A 22,612-nucleotide genomic window follows, 5' to 3' on the forward strand; every position below is an offset into this window, starting at 1 on the left:
ATGTTCCACCTGTCCTCTCTCTCTCTAACGATGTTATACCTGTCCTCTCTCTCTCTAACGATGTTCCAACTGTCCTCTCTCTCTCTCTAACGATGTTCCACCTGTCCTCTCTCTCTCTAACGATGTTATACCTGTCCTCTCTCTCTCTCTAACGATGTTCCAACTGTCCTCTCTCTCTCTCTAACGATGTTCCACCTGTCCTCTCTCTCTCTCTAACGATGTTCTACCTGTCCTCTCTCTCTCTCTAACGATGTTCCACCTGTCCTCTCTCTCTCTAACGATGTTCCACCTGTCCTCTCTCTCTCTAACGATGTTCCAACTGTCCTCTCTCTCTCTCTAACAATGTTCCACCTGTCCTCTCTCTCTCTCTAACGATGTGCCACCTGTCCTCTCTCTCTCTCTAACGATGTTCCACCTGTCCTCTCTCTCTCTCTAACGATGTTCTACCTGTCCTCTCTCTCTCTCTAACGATGTTCCACCTGTCCTCTCTCTCTCTAACGATGTTCCACCTGTCCTCTCTCTCTCTAACGATGTTCCAACTGTCCTCTCTCTCTCTCTAACAATGTTCCACCTGTCCTCTCTCTCTCTCTAACAATGTTCCACCTGTCCTCTCTCTCTCTAACGATGTTCCAACTGTCCTCTCTCTCTCTCTAACGATGTTCCACCTGTCCTCTCTCTCTCTAACGATGTTATACCTGTCCTCTCTCTCTCTCTAACGATGTTCCACCTGTCCTCTCTCTCTCTAACAATGTTCCACCTGTCCTCTCTCTCTCTCTAACGATGTTCCACCTGTCCTCTCTCTCTCTAACGATGTTCCAACTGTCCTCTCTCTCTCTCTAACAATGTTCCACCTGTCCTCTCTCTCTCTCTAACGATGTTCCACCTGTCCTCTCTCTCTCTCTAACGATGTTCCACCTGTCCTCTCTCTCTCTCTAACGATGTTCCACCTGTCCTCTCTCTCTCTCTAACGATGTTCCACCTGTCCTCTCTCTCTCTAACGATGTTCCAACTGTCCTCTCTCTCTCTCTAACGATGTTCCACCTGTCCTCTCTCTCTCTCTAACGATGTTCCACCTGTCCTCTCTCTCTCTCTAACGATGTTCCACCTGTCCTCTCTCTCTCTAACGATGTTATACCTGTCCTCTCTCTCTCTCTAACGATGTTCCAACTGTCCTCTCTCTCTCTCTAACGATGTTCCACCTGTCCTCTCTCTCTCTAACGATGTTATACCTGTCCTCTCTCTCTCTCTAACGATGTTCCAACTGTCCTCTCTCTCTCTCTAACGATGTTCCACCTGTCCTCTCTCTCTCTAACGATGTTCCACCTGTCCTCTCTCTCTCTCTAACGATGTTCTACCTGTCCTCTCTCTCTCTCTAACGATGTTCCACCTGTCCTCTCTCTCTCTAACGATGTTCCACCTGTCCTCTCTCTCTCTCTAACGATGTTCCACCTGTCCTCTCTCTCTCTCTAACGATGTTCCAACTGTCCTCTCTCTCTCTAACGATGTTCCACCTGTCCTCTCTCTCTCTCTAACGATGTTCCACCTGTCCTCTCTCTCTCTCTAACGATGTTCCACCTGTCCTCTCTCTCTCTAACGATGTTATACCTGTCCTCTCTCTCTCTCTAACGATGTTCCACCTGTCCTCTCTCTCTCTCTAACGATGTTCCACCTGTCCTCTCTCTCTCTCTAACGATGTTCCACCTGTCCTCTCTCTCTCTCTAACGATGTTCCAACTGTCCTCTCTCTCTCTCTAACGATGTTCCACCTGTCCTCTCTCTCTCTAACGATGTTATACCTGTCCTCTCTCTCTCTCTAACGATGTTCCAACTGTCCTCTCTCTCTCTCTAACGATGTTCCACCTGTCCTCTCTCTCTCTCTAACGATGTTCCACCTGTCCTCTCTCTCTCTCTAACGATGTTCTACCTGTCCTCTCTCTCTCTCTAACGATGTTCCACCTGTCCTCTCTCTCTCTCTAACGATGTTCCACCTGTCCTCTCTCTCTCTAACGATGTTATACCTGTCCTCTCTCTCTCTCTAACGATGTTCCACCTGTCCTCTCTCTCTCTAACGATGTTCCACCTGTCCTCTCTCTCTCTAACGATGTTCCACCTGTCCTCTCTCTCTCTAACGATGTTCCACCTGTCCTCTCTCTCTCTAACGATGTTCTACCTGTCCTCTCTCTCTCTCTAACGATGTTATACCTGTCCTCTCTCTCTCTCTAACGATGTTCCAACTGTCCTCTCTCTCTCTCTAACGATGTTCCACCTGTCCTCTCTCTCTCTCTAACGATGTTCTACCTGTCCTCTCTCTCTCTCTAACGATGTTCCACCTGTCCTCTCTCTCTCTAACGATGTTCCACCTGTCCTCTCTCTCTCTCTAACAATGTTCCACCTGTCCTCTCTCTCTCTCTAACGATGTTCCACCTGTCCTCTCTCTCTCTCTAACGATGTTCCACCTGTCCTCTCTCTCTCTCTAACGATGTTCCACCTGTCCTCTCTCTCTCTCTAACGATGTTCCACCTGTCCTCTCTCTCTCTAACGATGTTCCAACTGTCCTCTCTCTCTCTCTAACGATGTTCCACCTGTCCTCTCTCTCTCTCTAACGATGTTCCACCTGTCCTCTCTCTCTCTCTAACGATGTTCCACCTGTCCTCTCTCTCTCTCTAACGATGTTTTACCTGTCCTCTCTCTCTCTCTAACAATGTTCTACCTGTCCTCTCTCTCTCACCTGTCCTGTCTCTCTCTCTAATGATTTTACTACCTGTCTTCTCTCTCTCTAAGGTTGTTTACCTGTCCTCTCTCTCTCTTACAATGTTTCTCCTGTCCTCTCTCACTAACAATGTTTTACCTGTCCTCTCTCTAACGATGTTCTATCTGTCCTCTCTCTCTCTCTAAAAATGTCCACCTGTCCTCTCTCTCGCTCTCTCTAACAATGTTTACCTATACTCTCTCTCTCTAACAATGTGGCACCTGTCCTCTCTCTCTCCAGGTGTGGTTTCAGAACAGGAGGGCTAAGTTCCGTCGTAACGAGCGTGCCATGCTGGCCAGTAAAAATGCCTCCATGATAAAGGCCTACTCTCGTGACCTAGCGGCGGTGGAGCAGCCAATCGTACCTCGCCCCGCCCCTCGACCCAATGACTACCTGTCCTGGGGCTCCTCCTCACCCTACAGGTAAGGACAGGACAGGTAACCGTCTCAGCTCTTTGGATTTGGGTTTTAAACCATACTGTATGTCATATACAGGCTGGGATTTAATTAAAAACACATGTCATATACAGTGAGGGAAAAAATTATTTGATCCCCTGCTGATTTTGTACATTTGCCCCCTGACAAAGAGATGACCATTCTATAATTTTAATGGTAGGTTTATTTGAACAGTGAGAGGCAGAATAACAACAACAAAATCCAGAAAAACGCATGTCAAAAAAGTTATAAATTGATTTGCATTTTAATGAGGGAAATAAGTATTTGACCCCCTCTCAATCAGAAAGATTTCTGGATCCCAGGTGTCTTTTATACAGGTAACGAGCTGAGATTAGGAGCACACTCTTAAAGGGAGTGCTCCTAATCTCAGTTTGTTACCTGTATAAAAGACACCTGTCCACAGAAGCAATCAATCAATCAGATTCCAAACTCTCCACCATGGCCAAGACCAAAGAGCTCTCCAAGGATGTCAGGGACAAGATTGTAGACCTACACAAGGCTGGAATGGGCTACAAGACCATCGCCAAGCAGCTTGGTGAGAAGGTGACAACAGTTGTTGCGATTATTCGCAAATGGAAGAAACACAAAAGAACTGTCAATCTCCCTCGGCCTGGGGCTCCATGCAAGATCTCACCTCGTGGAGTTGCAATGATCATGAGAACGGTGAGGAATCAGCCCAGAACTACACGGGAGGATCTTGTCAATGATCTCAAGGCAGCTGGGACCATAGTCACCAAGAAAACAATTGGTAACACACTACGACGTGATGGACTGAAATCCTGCAGCGCCCGCAAGGTCCCCCTGCTCAAGAAAGCACATATACAGGGCCGTCTGAAGTTTGCCAATGAACATCTGAATGATTCAGAGGAGAACTGGGTGAAAGTGTTGTGGTCAGATGAGCAAAAATCGAGCTCTTTGGCATCAACTCAACTCGCCGTGTTTGGAGGAGGAGGAATGCTGCCTATGACCCCAGAACACCATCCCCACCGTCAAACATGGAGGTGGAAACATTATGCTTTGGGGGTGTTTTTCTGCTAAGGGGACAGGACAACTTCACCGCATCAAAGGGACGATGGACGGGGCCATGTACCGTAAAATCTTGGGTGAGAACCTCCTTCCCTTAGCCAGGGCATTGAAAATGGGTCGTGGATGGGTATTCCAGCATGACAATGACCCAAAACACACGGCCAAGGCAACAAAGGAGTGGCTCAAGAAGAAGCACATTAAGGTCCTGGAGTGGCCTAGCCAGTCTCCAGACCTTAATCCCATAGAAAATCTGTGGAGGGAGCTGAAGGTTCGAGTTGCCAAACGTCAGCCTCGAAACCTTAATGACTTGGAGAAGATCTGCAAAGAGGAGTGGAACAAAATCCCTCCTGAGATGTGTGCAAACCTGGTGGCCAACTACAAGAAACGTCTGACCTCTGTGATTGCCAACAAGGGTTTTGCCACCAAGTACTGTCATGTTTTGCAGAGGGGTCAAATACTTATTTCCCTCATTAAAATGCAAATCAATTTATAACATCTTTGACATGCGTTTTTCTGGATTTTTTTGTTGTTATTCTGTCTCTCACTGTTCAAATAAACCTACCATTAAAATTATAGACTGATCATGTCTTTGTCAGTGGGCAAACGTACAAAATCAGCAGGGGATCAAATACTTTTTTCCCTCACTGTATGCATATTCTTGATACCATGGAAAGGAAACACTTTGAAGTTTGTGGAAATGTAAAATGAATGTAGGAGAATATAACACATTAGATCTGGTAAAAGATAATACAAACAAAAAAACATGAATTTTGTTTTTGTTCCATCATCTTTGAAATGCAAGAGAAAGGCATAATTGAGATTTTGGCCATTAGATGGCAGCAGTGTGTGTGCAATGTTTCAGATTGATCCAGTGAAGCGTTGCAATACTGGACTATTTTGTATCAAGTCTGCCCAAATGTGCTGAATTGGTCAATTGATACATTTTCAAGTACAAAACTACAGAGAACATACAAAAATGATATGGTAATACAAAATGTAAGTTTACACACTCCCAGGAATGTCATTCATGATGGATCATTAGCTTATACACTAACTTTCACACATCTAGACGGCCGGGCGGGGCGGGTGTGGAGCCAGAGACAGCAGGGGTTCAAACTGTAGAACCCAGTTCCTACATTTGAATATAAAAATTGATTTTATCAAACAAAACTATGCTACATTTTATCTCTGGGACCCATAGGAAGACAAATCAGAGCAAGATTACTGAATGTAAGTACATTATTTACCTTCAGAGGTGAATGTATCAAACCAGTTGCCGTGCTAAGTTTTCTGTTGTTGTGCACTCCTCAAACAATAGCATGGTATTTTTTCACTGTAATAGCTACTGTAAATTGGACAGTGCAGTTAGATTAACAATAATGTAAGCTTTCTGCCAATATAAGACATGTCTATGTCCTGGAAAGTTTGCTGTTACTTACAACAGTCATGCTAATCACATTAGCGCACGTTAGCTCAACCGTCCCGTATACGGGACACCGATCCCGTAGAGGTTAAACCCATTTTTACTCCTGAACTTATTTAGGCTTGCCATAACAAAGGGGTTGAACACTTAATGACTCGAGACATTTCAGATGTTCATGTTTTATTACAGTGCCTTCGAAATTCAAAAGGCACTCAAATATCTGAGCTATCTTTGTTGCAGGTGCATGGCAACCATAGAATAACATGAGAAGAAAGAAGAAACCCTCACACTGCTCTTGATAGTATCACTGCTCTTGATAGTATCACTGCTCTTGATGGTATCACTGCTCTTGATGGTATCACTGCTCTTGATAGTATCACTGCTCTTGATAGTATCACTGCTCTTGATAGTATCACTGCTCTTTAATAAGCTTTACGTATCAGCCTCAAGGCCTTAGTCAGAGCTTTTGTGAGTGTTTTTAATTTGCACCCTCATGTAGACATTGCTTCACCCACATCCCTTCAATGCATCGAATGGGGGAGGAGTCGAGGGAAAATAAATAAAGTTGTTACCAAATATAACCAGTGAAAAAGTACTAAATTGTCATACTTGAGTAAAAGTAAAGATACCTTAATAGAAAATGACTCAAGTAAAAGTGAAAGTCACCCAGTAAAATACTACTTGAGTAAAAGTCTAAAAGTATTTGGTTTTAAATATACTTAAGTATCAAAAGTAAATGGAATTGCTTAAATGTACTTAAGTATAAAAGTACATTCCTTATATTAAGTGAACCAGACGGCACAATTCCCCCCCCCAAAAAAAATAAAAAAAACACTCAGACATAATTGCAAACGAAGCGTTTGTGTTTAGTGAGTCCTCCAGATCAGAGGCAGTAGACCAGGGACGTCCTCTTGATAAGTGTGTGAATTGGACCATTTTCATGTCGAAATGTAACGACTACTTTTGGGTGTCAGGGAAAATGTATGGAGTAAAAAGTACATTATTTTCTTTAGGAATGTAGTGAAGTAAAAGTAAAAGTTGGCAAAAATATAAATAGTAAAGTGCAGATACCCAAAAAAACTACTTAAGTAGTACTTTAAAGTATTTTACTTAAGTACTTTACACCACTGAATATAACAATGTGAATGTCATAAGTATTCTAATGAAGCGTGTACATAGTGTAAAACATCTGGTCGGCAGGTAGCTTAGTGGTTAAGAGCGTTGTGCCAGTAATCGAAAGGTCGCTGGTTCTAATCCCTGAGCCGACTAGGTGAAAAGTCTGTCGATGTGCCCTTGAGCAAGGCACTTAACCCTACTTGCTCCTGTAAGAGCGTCTGCTAAATGACTAAAATGTAAATATAAAACCACAATGAGGACATCGACCTATCAAGTACGTTTTCATAAATCATTGGGTACAGTGCAAGAAAAAACATCAGAGTAACCTGAAGTGGTGGCAATAATTCATGTTCACATTTACAACGTAACATGCGTGGACATTTCATCACTAAGACCTTTAGGGAATAATGTCTGGAGGGTGGAAATCCCATGTATATCTACTGGTGTTGGTTGAGCATCATTACATTCACGTCATTTAGCAGACACTCTTATCCAGAGCGACTTACAGTTAGTGAGTGCATACATTATTATTTTTTATTTTTCATACTGGCCCCCCCCCCCGTGGGAATCGAACCCACAACCCTGGCTTTGCAAATGCCATGCTCTACCAACTGAGCTACATCCCTGCCGGCCATTCCCTCCCCTACCCTGGAACGATGCTGGGCCAATTGTGCGCCGCCCCATGGGTCTCCCGGTCTCCCGGTCACGGCCGGCTACGACAGAGCCTCATCTTGTGTTTTCCGTAATTCCAAATGAAGAGCTTCATCCACACATTGTAGAGAGTAGCCTCTTCTGTATATTTGGTTAATTCTCTGGCTGGGCAAATAAGAGGAGGTGGTATAGCTCATCTATTATTTAGCTGAATCGGGGACAGTATAGGCAACTCCAAACGCCCGCGGAGGTTGTGAAATACAGGATGAACACGAGACTCACATGTTGCGGTTCATTTATTGTTTTAATTATTCCAGGCTCCCTTTGTTATTTCGTTTTCGTTTTAGAAATAAAATGGTTGAACGAATTAATGATTAATGTGTATATTGAAGTAGCAATTGAAAGAGAACGCTTTGGAGATAATGGGGAAATTACCAGACCAAATGTGAGGACACAACGGTTCACTTGATACAAGACTAAAGTTACAAACGTCTCAATATCACAGACCTGATTTGCCCTAGCGAAAAATGCATCAACCCCTATTAAAAACCTTATCTCAAAACCTGAATATGAATACATTTGCTGCAAATGTGCCATACGTCCATGCCTGTTATTTTATATAAATTACACAAACCTAAAACACAACAAGGCAATTATCCAGGCAGACCAGTGGTTGCATTTATCCAGGCAGACCAGTGGTTGCATTTATCCAGGCAGACCAGTGGTTGCATTTATCCAGGCAGACCAGTGGTTGCATTTATCCAGGCAGACCAGTGGTTGCATTTATCCAGGCAGACCAGTGGTTGCATTTATCCAGACAGACCAGTGGTTGCATTTATCCAGACAGACCAGTGGTTGCATTTATCCAGGCAGACCAGTGGTTGCATTTATCCAGGCAGACCAGTGGTTGCATTTATCCAGGCAGACCAGTGGTTGCATTTATCCAGGCAGACCAGTGGTTGCATTTATCCAGGCAGACCAGTGGTTGCATTTATCCAGGCAGACCAGTGGTTGCATTTATCCAGGCAGACCAGTGGTTGCATTTATCCAGGCAGACCAGTGGTTGCATTTATCCAGGCAGACCAGTGGTTGCATTTATCCAGACAGACCAGTGGTTGCATTTATCCAGGCAGACCAGTGGTTGCATTTATCCAGGCAGACCAGTGGTTGCATTTATCCAGGCAGACCAGTGGTTGCATTTATCCAGGCAGACCAGTGGTTGCATTTATCCAGGCAGACCAGTGGTTGCATTTATCCAGACAGACCAGTGGTTGCATTTATCCAGGCAGACCAGTGGTTGCATTTATCCAGGCAGACCAGTGGTTGCATTTATCCAGGCAGACCAGTGGTTGCATTTATCCAGACAGACCAGTGGTTGCATTTATCCAGGCAGACCAGTGGTTGCATTTATCCAGGCAGACCAGTGGTTGCATTTATCCAGACAGACCAGTGGTTGTATTTATCCAGGCAGACCAGTGGTTGCAGGAATAGGCTCAATGCCAGAGACATTGTCGAACTTAGTAAACTATTTTATTACATCATATGTGAAAGACTATAGACTTCATAAATAAGATCTCACCAACAACGTATAACTATTTCAGGTTTGATGATGAATATTACCTCCAAACGAATGGAACATCGATGAGCTCCACGCTATGCTAACCTTTATGTGCGTCATTTTGAAGAACATTCTGTTAACAATGAAATGAAAATCCATTCTTGAATAAAGTCCTGAAGTGGTATCGCTATATTGACGACATCTTTTGCATATGGGGAGGAACGGGAGAAGAGCTGTCAGACTTTATGGCATTTACCCTAATCTCAAATACACTATTGAATGTGACACATTTACATTTTAGTCATTTAGCAGACAGCTTCCACCCAGAGCCCACCAGAGCCCACCCAGAGCCCACCAGAGCCCACCCAGAGCCCACCAGAGCCCACCCAGAGCCCACCAGAGCCCACCCAGAGCCCACCCAGAGCCCACCCAGAGCCCACCAGAGCCCACCAGAACCCACCCAGAGCCCACCCAGAGCCCACCAGAGCCCACCCAGAGCCCACCCAGAGCCCACCAGAGCCCACCCAGAGCCCACCAGAGCCCACCCAGAGCCCACCAGAGCCCACCCAGAGCCCACCAGAGCCCACCCAGAGCCCACCCAGAGCCCACCAGAGCCCACCAGAACCCACCCAGTCTGAAAAACTGGCTTCTTGGAAGTCCTCTTTTTAATGGCTCTGGGTGGAAGCTGTCCGCTTGTAATATAGTAGTTCTGTTGGTTTCTTTTCTATACAGAGTTGTAAACAAGGTTCCATTTGATTTCTCAATCCACATATCGAGGTAATGAACACGTTTAGTGTCAAGGGGCCTCCTGTAGCTCAGTTGGTAGAGCATGGCGCTTGCAACGCCAGGGTTGTGGGTTCAATTCCCACGGGGGGGGGGGGGGGGGGGGGGGGCAGTATGAAAAATGTATGCACTCACTAACTGTAAATCGCTCTGGATAAGAGCGTCTGCTAAATGACTAAAATGTAAATGTGTCACATTCAATAGTGTATTTGAGATTAGGGTCAATGTCATTGAGTAATGCCATAAAGTCTGACAGCTCTTCTCCCGTTCCTCCCCATATGCAAAAGATGTCGTCAATATAGCGATACCACTTCAGGACTTTATTCAAGAATGGATTTTCATTTCATTGTTAACAGAATGTTCTTCAAAATGACGCACATAAAGGTTAGCATAGCGTGGAGCTCATCGATGTTCCATTCGTTTGGAGGTAGTATTCATCATCAAACCTGAAAACGTTATTGGTGAGATCTTATTTATGAAGTCTATAGTCTTTCACATATGATGCCAATTCTTGCACATGAGATGTAATAAAATAGTTTACTAAGTTCGACAATGTCTCTGGCATTTTTTATTTTATTTATTTTATTTCACCTTTATTTAACCAGGGAAGCCAGTTGAGAACAAGTAATCATTTACAACTGCGACCTGGCCAAGATAAAGCAAAGCAGTGCGATAAAAAACAACAACACAGAGTTACATATGGGGTAAAAAAACATCAAGTCAAAAAAATACAACAGAAAATATATATACAGTGTGTGCAAATGTAGCAAGTTATGGAGGTAAGGCAATAAATAGGCTATAGTGCAAAATAATTACAATTAGTATTAACACTGGAATGCTAGATGTGCAAGAGATTATGTGCAAATAGAGATACTGGGGTGCAAAAGAGCAAAATAAATAACAATATAGGGATGAGGTAGTTGGGTGGGCTAATTTCAGATGGGCTGTGTACAGGTGCAGTGATCGGTAAGCTGCTCTGACAACTGATGCTTAAAGTTAGTGAGGGAGATAAGAGTCTCCAGCTTCAGAGATTTTTGCAGTTCGTTCCAGTCATTAGCAGCAGAGAACTGGAAGGAATGGCGGCCAAAGGAGGTGTTGGCTTTGGGAATGACCAGTGAGATATACCTGCTGGAGCGCAGACTATGGGTGGGTGCTGCTATGGTGACCAATGAGCTAAGATAAGGCGGGGATTTGCCTAGCAGTTATTTATAGATGACCTGGAGCCAGTGGGTTTGGCGACGAATATGTAGTGAGGACCAGCCGACAAGAGCGTACAGGTCACAGTGGTGGGTAGTATATGGGGCTTTGGAGACAAAACGGATGGCACTGTGATAGACTACATCCAATTTGCTGAGTAGAGTGTTGGAAGCTATTTTGTAAATGACATCGCCGAAGTCAAGGATCGGTAGGATAGTCAGTTTTACGAGGGCATGTTTGGCAGCATGAGTGAAGGAGGCTTTGTTGCGAAATAGGAAGCCGATTCTAGATGTAACTTTGGATTGGAGATGCTTAATGTGAGTCTGGAAGGAAAGTTTACATTCTAACCAGACACCTAGGTATTTGTAGTTGTCCACATACTCTAGGTCAGACCCGTCGAGAGTAGTGATTCTAGTCGGGTGGGCGGGTGCCAGCAGTGTTCGATTGAAGAGCATGCATTTAGTTTTACTAGTGTTTAAGAGCAGTTGGAGGCTACTGAAGGAGTGTTGTATGGCATTGAAGCTCGTTTGGAGGTTTGTTAACACAGTGTCCAATGAAGGGCCAGATGTATACATTGAGCCTATTCCTGCAACCACTGGTCTGTCTGGATAAATGCAACCACTGGTCTGCCTGGATAAATGCAACCACTGGTCTGCCTGGATAAATGCAACCACTGGTCTGCCTGGATAAATGCAACCACTGGTCTGCCTGGATAAATGCAACCACTGGTCTGCCTGGATAAATGCAACCACTGGTCTGCCTGGATAAATGCAACCACTGGTCTGCCTGGATAAATGCAACCACTGGTCTGCCTGGATAAATGCAACCACTGGTCTGTCTGGATAAATGCAACCACTGGTCTGTCTGGATAAATGCAACCACTGGTCTGCCTGGATAAATGCAACCACTGGTCTGCCTGGATAAATGCAACCACTGGTCTGCCTGGATAAATGCAACCACTGGTCTGCCTGGATAAATGCAACCACTGGTCTGCCTGGATAAATGCAACCACTGGTCTGCCTGGATAATTGCCTTGTTGTGTTTTAGGTTTGTGTAATTTATGCAAAATAACAGGCATGGACGTATGGCACATTTGCAGCAAAGGTATTCATATTCAGGTTTTGAGATAAGGTTTTTAATAGGGGTTGATGCATTTTTCGCTAGGGCAAATCAGGTCTGTGATATTGAGACGTTTGTAACTTTAGTCTTGTATCAAGTGAACCGTTGTGTCCTCACATTTGGTCTGGTAATTTCCCCATTATCTCCAAAGCGTTCTCTTTCAATTGCTACTTCAATATACACATTAATCATTAATTCGTTCAACCATTTTATTTCTAAAACGAAAACGAAATAACAAAGGGAGCCTGGAATAATTACAACAATAAATGAACCGCAACATGTGAGTCTCGTGTTCATCCTGTATTTCACAACCTCCGCGGGCGTTTGGAGTTGCCTATACTGTCCCCGATTCAGCTAAATAATAGATGAGCTATACCACCTCCTCTTATTTGCCCAGCCAGAGAATTAACCAAATATACAGACGGAGATTCAGTGAAACAAAATCACATTGATTGATTTAGACAAGTCACAGGCTTTTTTGGTCGAGAGTAGGCCTAAACGACCGCGAGGGAAGAGTCAAATAATCCTAACATTTCCACAACCTAATTGTAGGCTAACCAGTATCCTAACGGAGATTCAGTGAAAATACAATTCTGACATTGACATCAAGGTTGGATGGCTTCTTTTGCATTCCAACGTATTGGAAAGGTTGCTAAACCATTTTCCACCTGGCCTACTGTGTTGTATTATCCTGACCGTACAGCTTTCTTTCTCCCCACGCTCCACCTGACTCTCTCCCGATGTCACCTGGTGCTTCGCTCTATTGTTGTCATCTATTCAGTAACATTACACAGGTCAATGTAAGAAATAAAGCAAATCAATTAAGTAGCTCAGCTCTTGAAAATATGTGAAATCTTTTTGTTGAGTTGTATTTGATCTGCCTAGTAACCGAGGCGCCATCAACTTGTTTATTTAGTAGAAATCACTTGCTGCTTTATAGTCAGTCAACACATATATTTTAAGAATATCATGGAATATATATATAATATAACTGAACATTTTCGTTTCACTTACAATAAAAACCGTGTATCAACAGTTTTAGTAAGTAATATGCTACAGTGTCACAGTTTCTTCTGACCAAGTAGAAACCAAAACAGATGTGTCTTGTTCTGGGTGTGAGCTGTTGTGCGCGCGGGACAGAGGAAGAGCAATCCTTACACTATTGTTCTAAATTCAATCATCCTCTTCTTCTTCATCCTCGTCATTAAGTTCATTCAGATTCAATTATGAAGTCATGCACAATTATCAGTTTCTATTTGGTTTATATCGCTCATTCATTCAGTAGAGACACATTAGCGCCTTGTGCCCAACGCTGTACCCAAAAGCATAATCAGCGCTCTAGCTCCCCCTGTGGTGGTCTGGTGCAATGAAGCATGCAGGGTAACAAAATAAACCACAAATTACCTCAATGTCCCGCCGCATAATCTTTAAACTTTTAATTGAGGAACCACTGTATGTATACTGAGTTCAGAGTCCATATGCTGAGTTCACAGTCCATATGCTGAGTTCACAGTCCATATGCTGAGTTCACAGTCCATATGCTGAGTTCACAGTCCATATGCTGAGTTCACAGTCCATATGCTGAGTTCAGAGTCCATATGCTGAGTTCACAGTCCATATGCTGAGTTCACAGTCCATATGCTGAGTTCACAGTCCATATGCTGAGTTCACAGTCCATATGCTGAGTTCACAGTCCATATGCTGAGTTCACAGTCCATATGCTGAGTTCAGAGTCCATATGCTGAGTTCAGAGTCCATATGCTGAGTTCACAGTCCATATACTGAGTTCACAGTCCATATGCTGTAGACCTAATACTATGATTACCCATGGGAATGTCCACGCAAGCTCTACTGTAAATACTGTATGAAACTGGTTAAAATAGTTTTTTCCTTTCTCTTGACAAGTATGTCCTTGTGTGCAATGGAAGTTATAAATTACATATTTTTCTATTTTAAAAATTTAAATCATATCCAGAATCAGTCTGTAATTTGAATCACTGACAGTAGGCTAAACAGCCATTTTGAGGGTTAGTGTTGAAGGGTTATGGTTAGGGTTAGTGTTAGTGTTAGGGTTATGGTTAGGGTTAGGGTTATGGTTAGGGTTATGGTTAGTGTTAGGGTTATGGTTAGTGTTATGGTTAGGGTTAGGGTTAGGGATATGGTTAGTGTTAGGGTTAGTGTTATGGTTATGGTTAGGGTTAGTAGATAGCTTAATAATAACTCTATGTTCTCCCTAACTCTACAGTTCCATGGTAGCATACCCCCCCACCTGTTCCCCCCCCACCTCAGCCCAGGGGATGAACATGGCTAACAGCATCGCTAACCTCCGGCTCAAAGCCAAGGAGTACAGCCTCAACCAGGTGCCTACTGTCAACTGATGAAGAGGAGGAGTACAGCCTCAACCAGGTGCCTACTGTCAACTGATGAAGAGGAGGAGTACAGCCTCAACCAGGTGCCTACTGTCAACTGATGAAGAGGAGGAGTAAGATCAAATCTTCTTCCAAAGTCTAGAGAGGTCGACAGAGCAATCACGTTGACCCAAAGGATGACACAACAACCAGTTGAAACTGCAGTCTTTGTTTTTGACGGCACATCATCATTTAAATGAATGTATTTAGTGTGTTTTTATGTGCGTGATCGTCGACAGAAAACTGGTCCTAAACCCGAGAGAGCCTATCCTGTCTAGCTACGTAGCCACGGTGACCAACCATTGAGACTGAATGTGATGCATTAAACCAGAGGGTAACTGACCGTATTCAACATTGTTACAGAGAGTTTTAGTTACCAACTTCCTCTCCTGACTCTGGCACCAACAGAATATCCGCCACCTTTGCCTTAGAATTGCAAACATTTGGAGACTTTTGGGAGACTTGTTGATATTGATATCTACATTTTTTGGGCTGGTTTGAAAACTTTTTGAAAGTTTTTGTAGAATTCTAGAGAACTCTGGACTCGTGATGAATTCTAACCCAAAACAAACAGTCAGAAAAACTTTTCCCAGCAGTGGCCCGAGGAGCCAAGCCTTCTCTCCTGGAGTTATGATAGTACTATATGGGACTTGGAAGGAGGAAGGAACTTTTCCCAGCAGTGGCCCGAGGAGCCAAGCCTTCTCTCCTGGAGTTATGATAGTACTATATGGGACTTGGAAGGAGGAAGGAACTTTTCCCAGCAGTGGCCCGAGGAGCCAAGCCTTCTCTCCTGGAGTTATGATAGTACTATATGGGACTTGGAAGGAGGAAGGAACTTTTCCCAGCAGTGGCCCGAGGAGCCAAGCCTTCTCTCCTGGAGTTATGATAGTACTATATGGGACTTGGAAGGAGGAAGGAACTTTTCCCAGCAGTGGCCCGAGGAGCCAAGCCTTCTCTCCTGGAGTTATGATAGTACTATATGGGACTTGGAAGGAGGAAGGAACTTTTCCCAGCAGTGGCCCGAGGAGCCAAGCCTTCTCTCCTGGAGTTATGATAGTACTATATGGGACTTGGAAGGAGGAAGGAACTTTTCCCAGCAGTGGCCCGAGGAGCCAAGCCTTCTCTCCTGGAGTTATGATAGTACTATATGGGACTTGGAAGGAGGAAGGAACTTTTCCCAGCAGTGGCCCGAGGAGCCAAGCCTTCTCTCCTGGAGTTATGATAGTACTATATGGGACTTGGAAGGAGGAAGGAACTTTTCCCAGCAGTGGCCCGAGGAGCCAAGCCTTCTCTCCTGGAGTTATGATAGTACTATATGGGACTTGGAAGGGGGAAGGAACTTTTCCCAGCAGTGGCCCGAGGAGCCAAGCCTTCTCTCCTGGAGTTATGATAGTACTATATGGGACTTGGAAGGAGGAAGGAACTTTTCCCAGCAGTGGCCCGAGGAGCCAAGCCTTCTCTCCTGGAGTTATGATAGTACTATATGGGACTTGGAAGGGGGAAGGAACTTTTCCCAGCAGTGGCCCGAGGAGCCAAGCCTTCTCTCCTGGAGTTATGATAGTACTATATGGGACTTGGAAGGGGGAAGGAACTTTTCCCAGCAGTGGCCCGAGGAGCCAAGCCTTCTCTCCTGGAGTTATGATAGTACTATATGGGACTTGGAAGGGGGAAGGAAAAGCCTGAACTTCACCTGTTAGCGCTGTTGGTATTATTTACGTTTGTTAATGTCATCATGTGCCTCACAGCTCAAGTTGATTTGACATGCTTTGATCGACCCCATTAGTATTTTGAATTGAATGAGGCCTAATAGCTTTAATAGCATCTGTTTTATATCCTGATATACAGTGGGGAAAAAAAGTATTTAGTCAGCCACGAATTGTGCAAGTTCTCCCACTTAAAAAGATGAGAGAGGCCTGTCATTTTCATCATAGGTACACGTCAACTATTACAGACAAAATGAGGAAATAAAATCCAGAAAATCACATTGTAGGATTTTTTATGAATTTATTTGCAAATTATGGTGGAAAATAAGTATTTGGTCAATAACAAAAGTTTCTCAATACTTTGTTATATACCCTTTGTTGGCAATGACACAGGTCAAACGTTTTCTGTAAGTCTTCACAAGGTTTTCACACACTGTTGCTGGTATTTTGGCCCATTCCTCCATGCAGATCTCCTCTACAGCAGTGATGTTTTGGGGCTGTCGCTGGACAACACAGACTTTCAACTCCCTCCAAAGATTTTCTATGGGGTTGAGATCTGGAGACTGGCTAGGCCACTCCAGGACCTTGAAATGCTTCTTACAAAGCCACTCCTTCGTTGCCCGTGCGGTGTGTTTGGGATCATTGTCATGCTGAAAGACCCAGCCACGTTTCATCTTCAATGCCCTTGCTGATGGAAGGAGGTTTTCACTCAAAATCTCACGATACATGGCCCCATTCATTCTTTCCTTTACACAGATCAGTCGTCCTGGTCCCTTTGCAGAAAAACAGCCCCAAAGCATGATGTTTCCACCCCCATGCTTCACAGTAGGTATGGTGTTCTTTGTCCTCCAAACACGACAAGTTGAGTTTTTACCAAAAAGTTCTATTTTGGTTTCATCTGACCATATGACATTCTCCCAATCCTCTTCTGGATCATCCAAATGCACTCTAGCAAACTTCAGACGGGCCTGGATATGTACTGGCTTATGCAGGGGGACACGTCTTGCACTGCAGGATTTGAGTCCCTGGCGGCGTAGTGTGTTACTGATGGTAGGCTTTGTTACTTTGGTCCCAGCTCTCTGCAGGTCATTCACTAGGTCCCCCCGTGTGGTTCTGGGATTTTTGCTCACCGTTCTTGTGATCATTTTGACCCCACAGGGTGAGATCTTGCGTGGAGCCCCAGATCGAGGGAGATTATCAGTGGTCTTGTATGTCTTCCATTTCCTAATAATTGCTCCCACAGTTGATTTCTTAAAACCAAGCTGCTTACCTATTGCAGATTCAGTCTTCCCAATCTGGTGCAGGTCTACAATTTTGTTTCTGGTGTCCTTTGACAGCTCTTTGGTCTTGGCCATAGTGGAGTTTGGAGTGTGACTGTTTGAGGTTGTGGACAGGTGTCTTTTATACTGATAACAAGTTCAAACAGGTGCCATTAATACAGGTAACGAGTGGAGGACAGAGGAGCATCTTAAAGAAGAAGTTACAGGTCTGTGAGAGCCAGAAATCTTGCTTGTTTGTAGGTGACCAAATACTTATTTTCCACCATAATTTGCAAATAAATTCATAAAAAATCCTACAATGTGATTTTCTGGAATTTTTTTTCTCAATTCGTCTGTCATTGTTGACCTGTACCTATGATGAAAATTACAGACCTCTCTCATCTTTTTAAGTGGGAGAACTTGCACAATTGGTGGCTGACTAAATACATTTTTTCCCCACTGTATCTTTATTAGTAGCGATCCTCTGCAATAAAAGACATGCTGTCATTCACAGAATACTTCACCCTACTGACACTGCAACGTTCTAGGAACGCTTCACAACGTTCTAGGAACGCTTCACAACGTTCTAGGAACGCTTCACAACGTTCTAGGAACGCTTCATAATGTTCTTTTGACTTTTCCCATGTTTAAAGAAGTAAACAAATTCAACCTGCAGTCTCAGTAGCTAAATGTTAATGGAGGGAAATCTGTCTATAACGGGTCTGTGCTGATTGGGTGTTTGGTAGAGAGTTCTATGATAATCATATACACTGAGTGTACAAAACATTAGGAACACCTAATATTGAGTTTGTGCGCTACAAACTAATATGACCCAACTATGGAGACCCTCATCTCCGTTTTGCTTTACGAACCCCCACAAGTGTCACGGGACTCGTCTGAACAAAAATATTAACACAACATGTAAAGTGTTGGTCCCATTTTTCATGAGCTGACATAAAAGATCACAGAAATGTTCCATACGTACAAAAAGCTTATTTTTCTCAAATTTTGTGCACAAATTTGTTTACATCCCTGTTAGTGAGCATTTCTCCTTTGTCAAGATAATCCATCCACCTGACAGGTGTGGCATATCAAGAAGCTGATTAAACAGCATGATCATTACACAGGTGCACCTTGTGCTGGGGACAATAAAAGGCCACTCTAAAATGTGCAGTTTTGCCACACAACACAATGCCACAGATGTCTCAAGTTTTGAGGGGGCCTGCAATTGGCATGCTGACTGCAGGAATGTCCACCAGAGCTGTTGCCAGAGAATGTAATATTCATTTCTCTACCATAAGCCGCCTCCAACATATTTTTAGAGAATTTGGCAGTACATCCAACCAGCCTCACAACTGCAGACCACATGTAACCACGCCAGCCCAGGAGCTCCACATCTGGCTTTTTGAGTTTGAGTTTGAGTTTATTTTTACAGGTACAGTGCACATTAATCAACGTTTCAGTAAAAGTGCCGGTTTTAGCCAGCCGGCTAATTTTCAACCGCAGTCCCTGGGCAGGTTATTAAAAACAATTACAATATAGACAATAACAACATAGAACAAGACATAGCATACAGACATAGCAACATAGGACAAGCAAGACGTAGCATACAGACCGAGCAACATAGAACAAAAAGCAGCAAGACAAAATTCATAAAAGCAACAAAATGTTTCCACACCTCACAAGTTACAGACAACAGACATGGAAAGCGGCAACACACAGCTAGGGACCATGTTCACAAATCTGATTGACCTTTAGCCATGTCTTCAAGCATTTTGTGAAAGTGTGATATGTGGTGCAGTTGTGTGTGTCTGATGGCAGTGTATTCCAGACATGGGAAGCTCTCACAGAAAAAGCAGATTTACTAAAGGTGCTTTTCCTTAGGGGAACTACACAGTCACCTCTCATGGCAGACCTTGTGGATCTGCTGCCATATGTTTGGGTTTTCTGTTTAACAAAAATACTGAGTGGAGGGGGAGCCAAGCCATTTAGGATCTTGAATACAAGACATGCATCGGTGTATTGCACAAGATTTTCCCAACTCAGGAGCTCATGCTTTCTAAGGATGTGACAGTGATGATGGCTATTGGGCTTCCTATCAAGCACTTTGAGAGCCTGTTTGTAGACAGACTGAATAGGTCTTACTGTTGTACAGCAAGCTTGGGCCCAACTAGTCAAGCAGTATGTTAAGTGGGGGAGTATCATAGATTTGAAGTACAGTTTTGCTACCTCTGTAGTCAAACAATTTCGTATAAATCGGAAATTAGCTAGGTTGAATTTGGTTATTTGAATTACCTTTTTAACATGCTTTTTAAAAGAGAGGTTGGAATCAAGTATGATGCCAAGGTACTTAAAATCAGATACCCCCTGGAGCTTCTCCCCTGACACATAGACTTCTGGCTCAGTAGCATCTGTTGCCCTCTTTGTGAAGAACATGCAAACAGTTTTTTTCACATTGAGATGCAAACACGAGTCACTGAGCCACTTTGTAACCTGGACCATTACAGTAGTGAGTTCTTGTGCAGCTTGTTGTTTGCTCTTTGCATGCACATATATCACTGTATCATCTGCATACATTTGAACTTCAGACCCAGTACAGACAGAAGGCAGATCATTAATGTACAGGCTGAACAGGAGGGGCCCCAGTATTGACCCTTGGGGCACACCCACATCATAGCTAAGAGTGGGCGATAGCTCATTGCTCACTCTGACACACTGAGTTCTGCCTTCAAGGTATGATTTCATCCATCTCAAGGCATCGGGGGAAAAGTTGAACTTGGACAATTTTGTGATGAGAATCTCATGGTTAACAGTATCAAAAGCCTTCCTTAGGTCCAGAAACACAGCCCCAACAACGCCCCCTTTGTCCATCTTGGACTTCACATTTTCCAGAAAAAAGCAGTTGGCCATTTCTGTGGAGTGTTTCGCTCTGAAGCCAAACTGCATGGAATGTAATGTGAAGGGGCTGTTGTTGAGGTGGGCAATCAGTTGTTCTGCTACACACTTTTCAACAACCTTTGACACCACAGGTAGTATACTAATGGGCCTGTAGTTACTCACGTCAGCAGGGTCGCCTGATTTAAAGATGGCCGTTATTATGGCCGACTTCCATACCCTTGGAAACACCCCGAGACCAATAGATGTGTTGGTGACCTTAGTAATGGGGCCAATGAGTGACTCTTTGTAGTTTTTAAGAAAGGTAGAGTCCATCCCAAACACATCTTTGGCTTTAGAGTTCTTTAGTGAGCTAATCACCTTGTCTACCTTTGACTCAGAAACCTCCCTTATGATGAAGACAGGTTGAGCATCATTTACTAGCACTGAGCCCAAGAAACCAGTGGAGGGGTTCTGTGTCAGTACCCTGACAGAGTCAATAAAGTAGGAATTGAAGGCTATTGCTATTTCGACTGCATTACATTTACATTTTAGTCATTTAGCAGACGCTCTTATCCAGAGCGACTTACAGGAGCAATTAGGGTTAAGTGCCTTGCTCAAGGGCACATTAACGTCATTTAGCAGACGCTCTTAGCCAGAGCAACTCACAAATTGGTGCGTTCACCCTATATCCAGTGGGATAACCACTTTACAATTTGGGGGGGGGGGGGGGGTTAGAAGGAATACTTTATCCTATCCCAGGTATTCCTTAAAGAGGTGGGGTTTCAAATGTCTCCGGAAGGTGGTGAGTGACTCCGCTGTCCTGGCGTCGTGAGGGAGCTTGTTCCACCATTGGGGTGCCAGAGCATCCTGTGTTAGATTGTTATTCACCATGATTTCTAGTCTTTTTGCAGTGTTACTATGGTCTTTCCCTGTTAACTTTTTTAGATTCTCCCAGATCAGTTTAGAATTTCCCTTTGCTTCACCAATTATGTTAATAAAAAAGTTTGCCTTGGCCTGTCTGATTTCTTTCATCACCTTATTTCTCAACATGGTAAACCTACGTCTGTCATGCTCTAATTTGGATCTTAGGGCTATTTTTAGATAATAATCTCGTTCTTTCATCAATTTCCAGATTTCTCCATTTAGCCAAGGAAGAGTGCTCTTTTGGCCAGGTTTGGATTTGATTTTCTTTAGGAAACCATTTAATGTAGTCTGGATTGTGGATAGAAAAACTTGACTATCAGCTTCCACGTCTGCATAGGACAAGAGATCATTCCAGTTAATTCCCTTAATTGCATTTTCAAAATAGCTTAATTCACTCTTAGGTATTCTTAGTTGATCAGGCTTTCTAACAGCAGAGAGGTTAAACCTGCTCTTAGACAGCTTTCTGGCTATAAGTGTCAGATTATGATCAGATAGCCCAGTAACCATATTGAATGATTTAGTCACTCTCTCTGGTTTATTACTGAACACCAAATCAATCTGTGTTTTAGAGCAACAAGTCACCCTGGTTGGCCCTTTAACTAGCTGTGGAAGGTCAAAGGTATTAGTGATCCGTTTGAGGGTTTTCCTACAACACTTGTCTTCATAATTAATGTTAAAATCTCCCATTAAGATGACCTCTTTCCCAAAATCACATTCCCTAAGCATGTTATTAAACTGATCAAAAAACACACTTTTGGTGGAAGGTGGCCTATACATTCCAATGAGGGTAAAAGACATTTGGGGAGACAGTGTAATGTTCAGGCCAATACATTCTAGTTCATTATCACATGACCACTCAATTTGTTTACATCGGATATGTTCTTTAATATAAATCATCACACCCCCTCCTCTTCCTTCAGTCCTGTCTCTCCTGAAAACATTGTAGCCAGGCACAATCAAAGCAGCAGATGGAGAGTTTCTATGGAGCCATGTCTCTGAGAGGCAGAGAAAGTCAAGGTTGGAGTCTGTGAGTAGATGTTGAATTTGATCACTTTTTGGAATGACACTACGAATGTTCAAGTGCCCCCCTAGTAGTCCTTTGGGCTTAGCTCGTGGGTCCCAGATGACTCGAGAGTGATTGACACATTGAAAAAAGTTAAATTTTCTGTGTTTTCTGACGGCTGGGTTTAGGCCGTTTTGTTTCGTTTTGATTAGGGGCAGTTCGGTAGCGCAATTAACAATCCCTCCCGCCTGCACTGGATGCGGGAAACTAATTAAAACAGCTTGCATACCAGAAGCAGAGTCAGGGATCGCATATAGCGACTTTGGTATGTTTGAAGAGTCAAAATCATTCCTGGAACCAGG

The 22,612-nt window shown here is 43.6% G+C and overlaps 1 protein-coding gene across 1 annotated transcript in view; it reads left to right on the plus strand.

Annotated features, from left to right (window-relative positions):
- The window catches only part of LOC311150557 (paired mesoderm homeobox protein 1-like), a gene marked incomplete at both ends in the record, with an annotated part of 34,175 nt that extends 19,721 nt beyond the window's left edge, over positions 1 to 14,454 (plus strand). Inside the window, 2 exons of the mRNA XM_084188035.1 lie at positions 2,989 to 3,170; positions 14,322 to 14,454. Of these exons, the coding sequence (XP_084044161.1) occupies positions 2,989 to 3,170; positions 14,322 to 14,454 (315 nt within the window). The remainder of the gene's footprint in view (positions 1 to 2,988; positions 3,171 to 14,321) is intronic.
- Between the last annotated feature and the right edge of the window lie 8,158 nt (positions 14,455 to 22,612).

Source organism: Coregonus lavaretus (genome assembly GCF_964263955.1).
Source record: "Coregonus lavaretus genome assembly, chromosome: 23".
NCBI lineage: Eukaryota > Metazoa > Chordata > Actinopteri > Salmoniformes > Salmonidae > Coregonus > Coregonus lavaretus.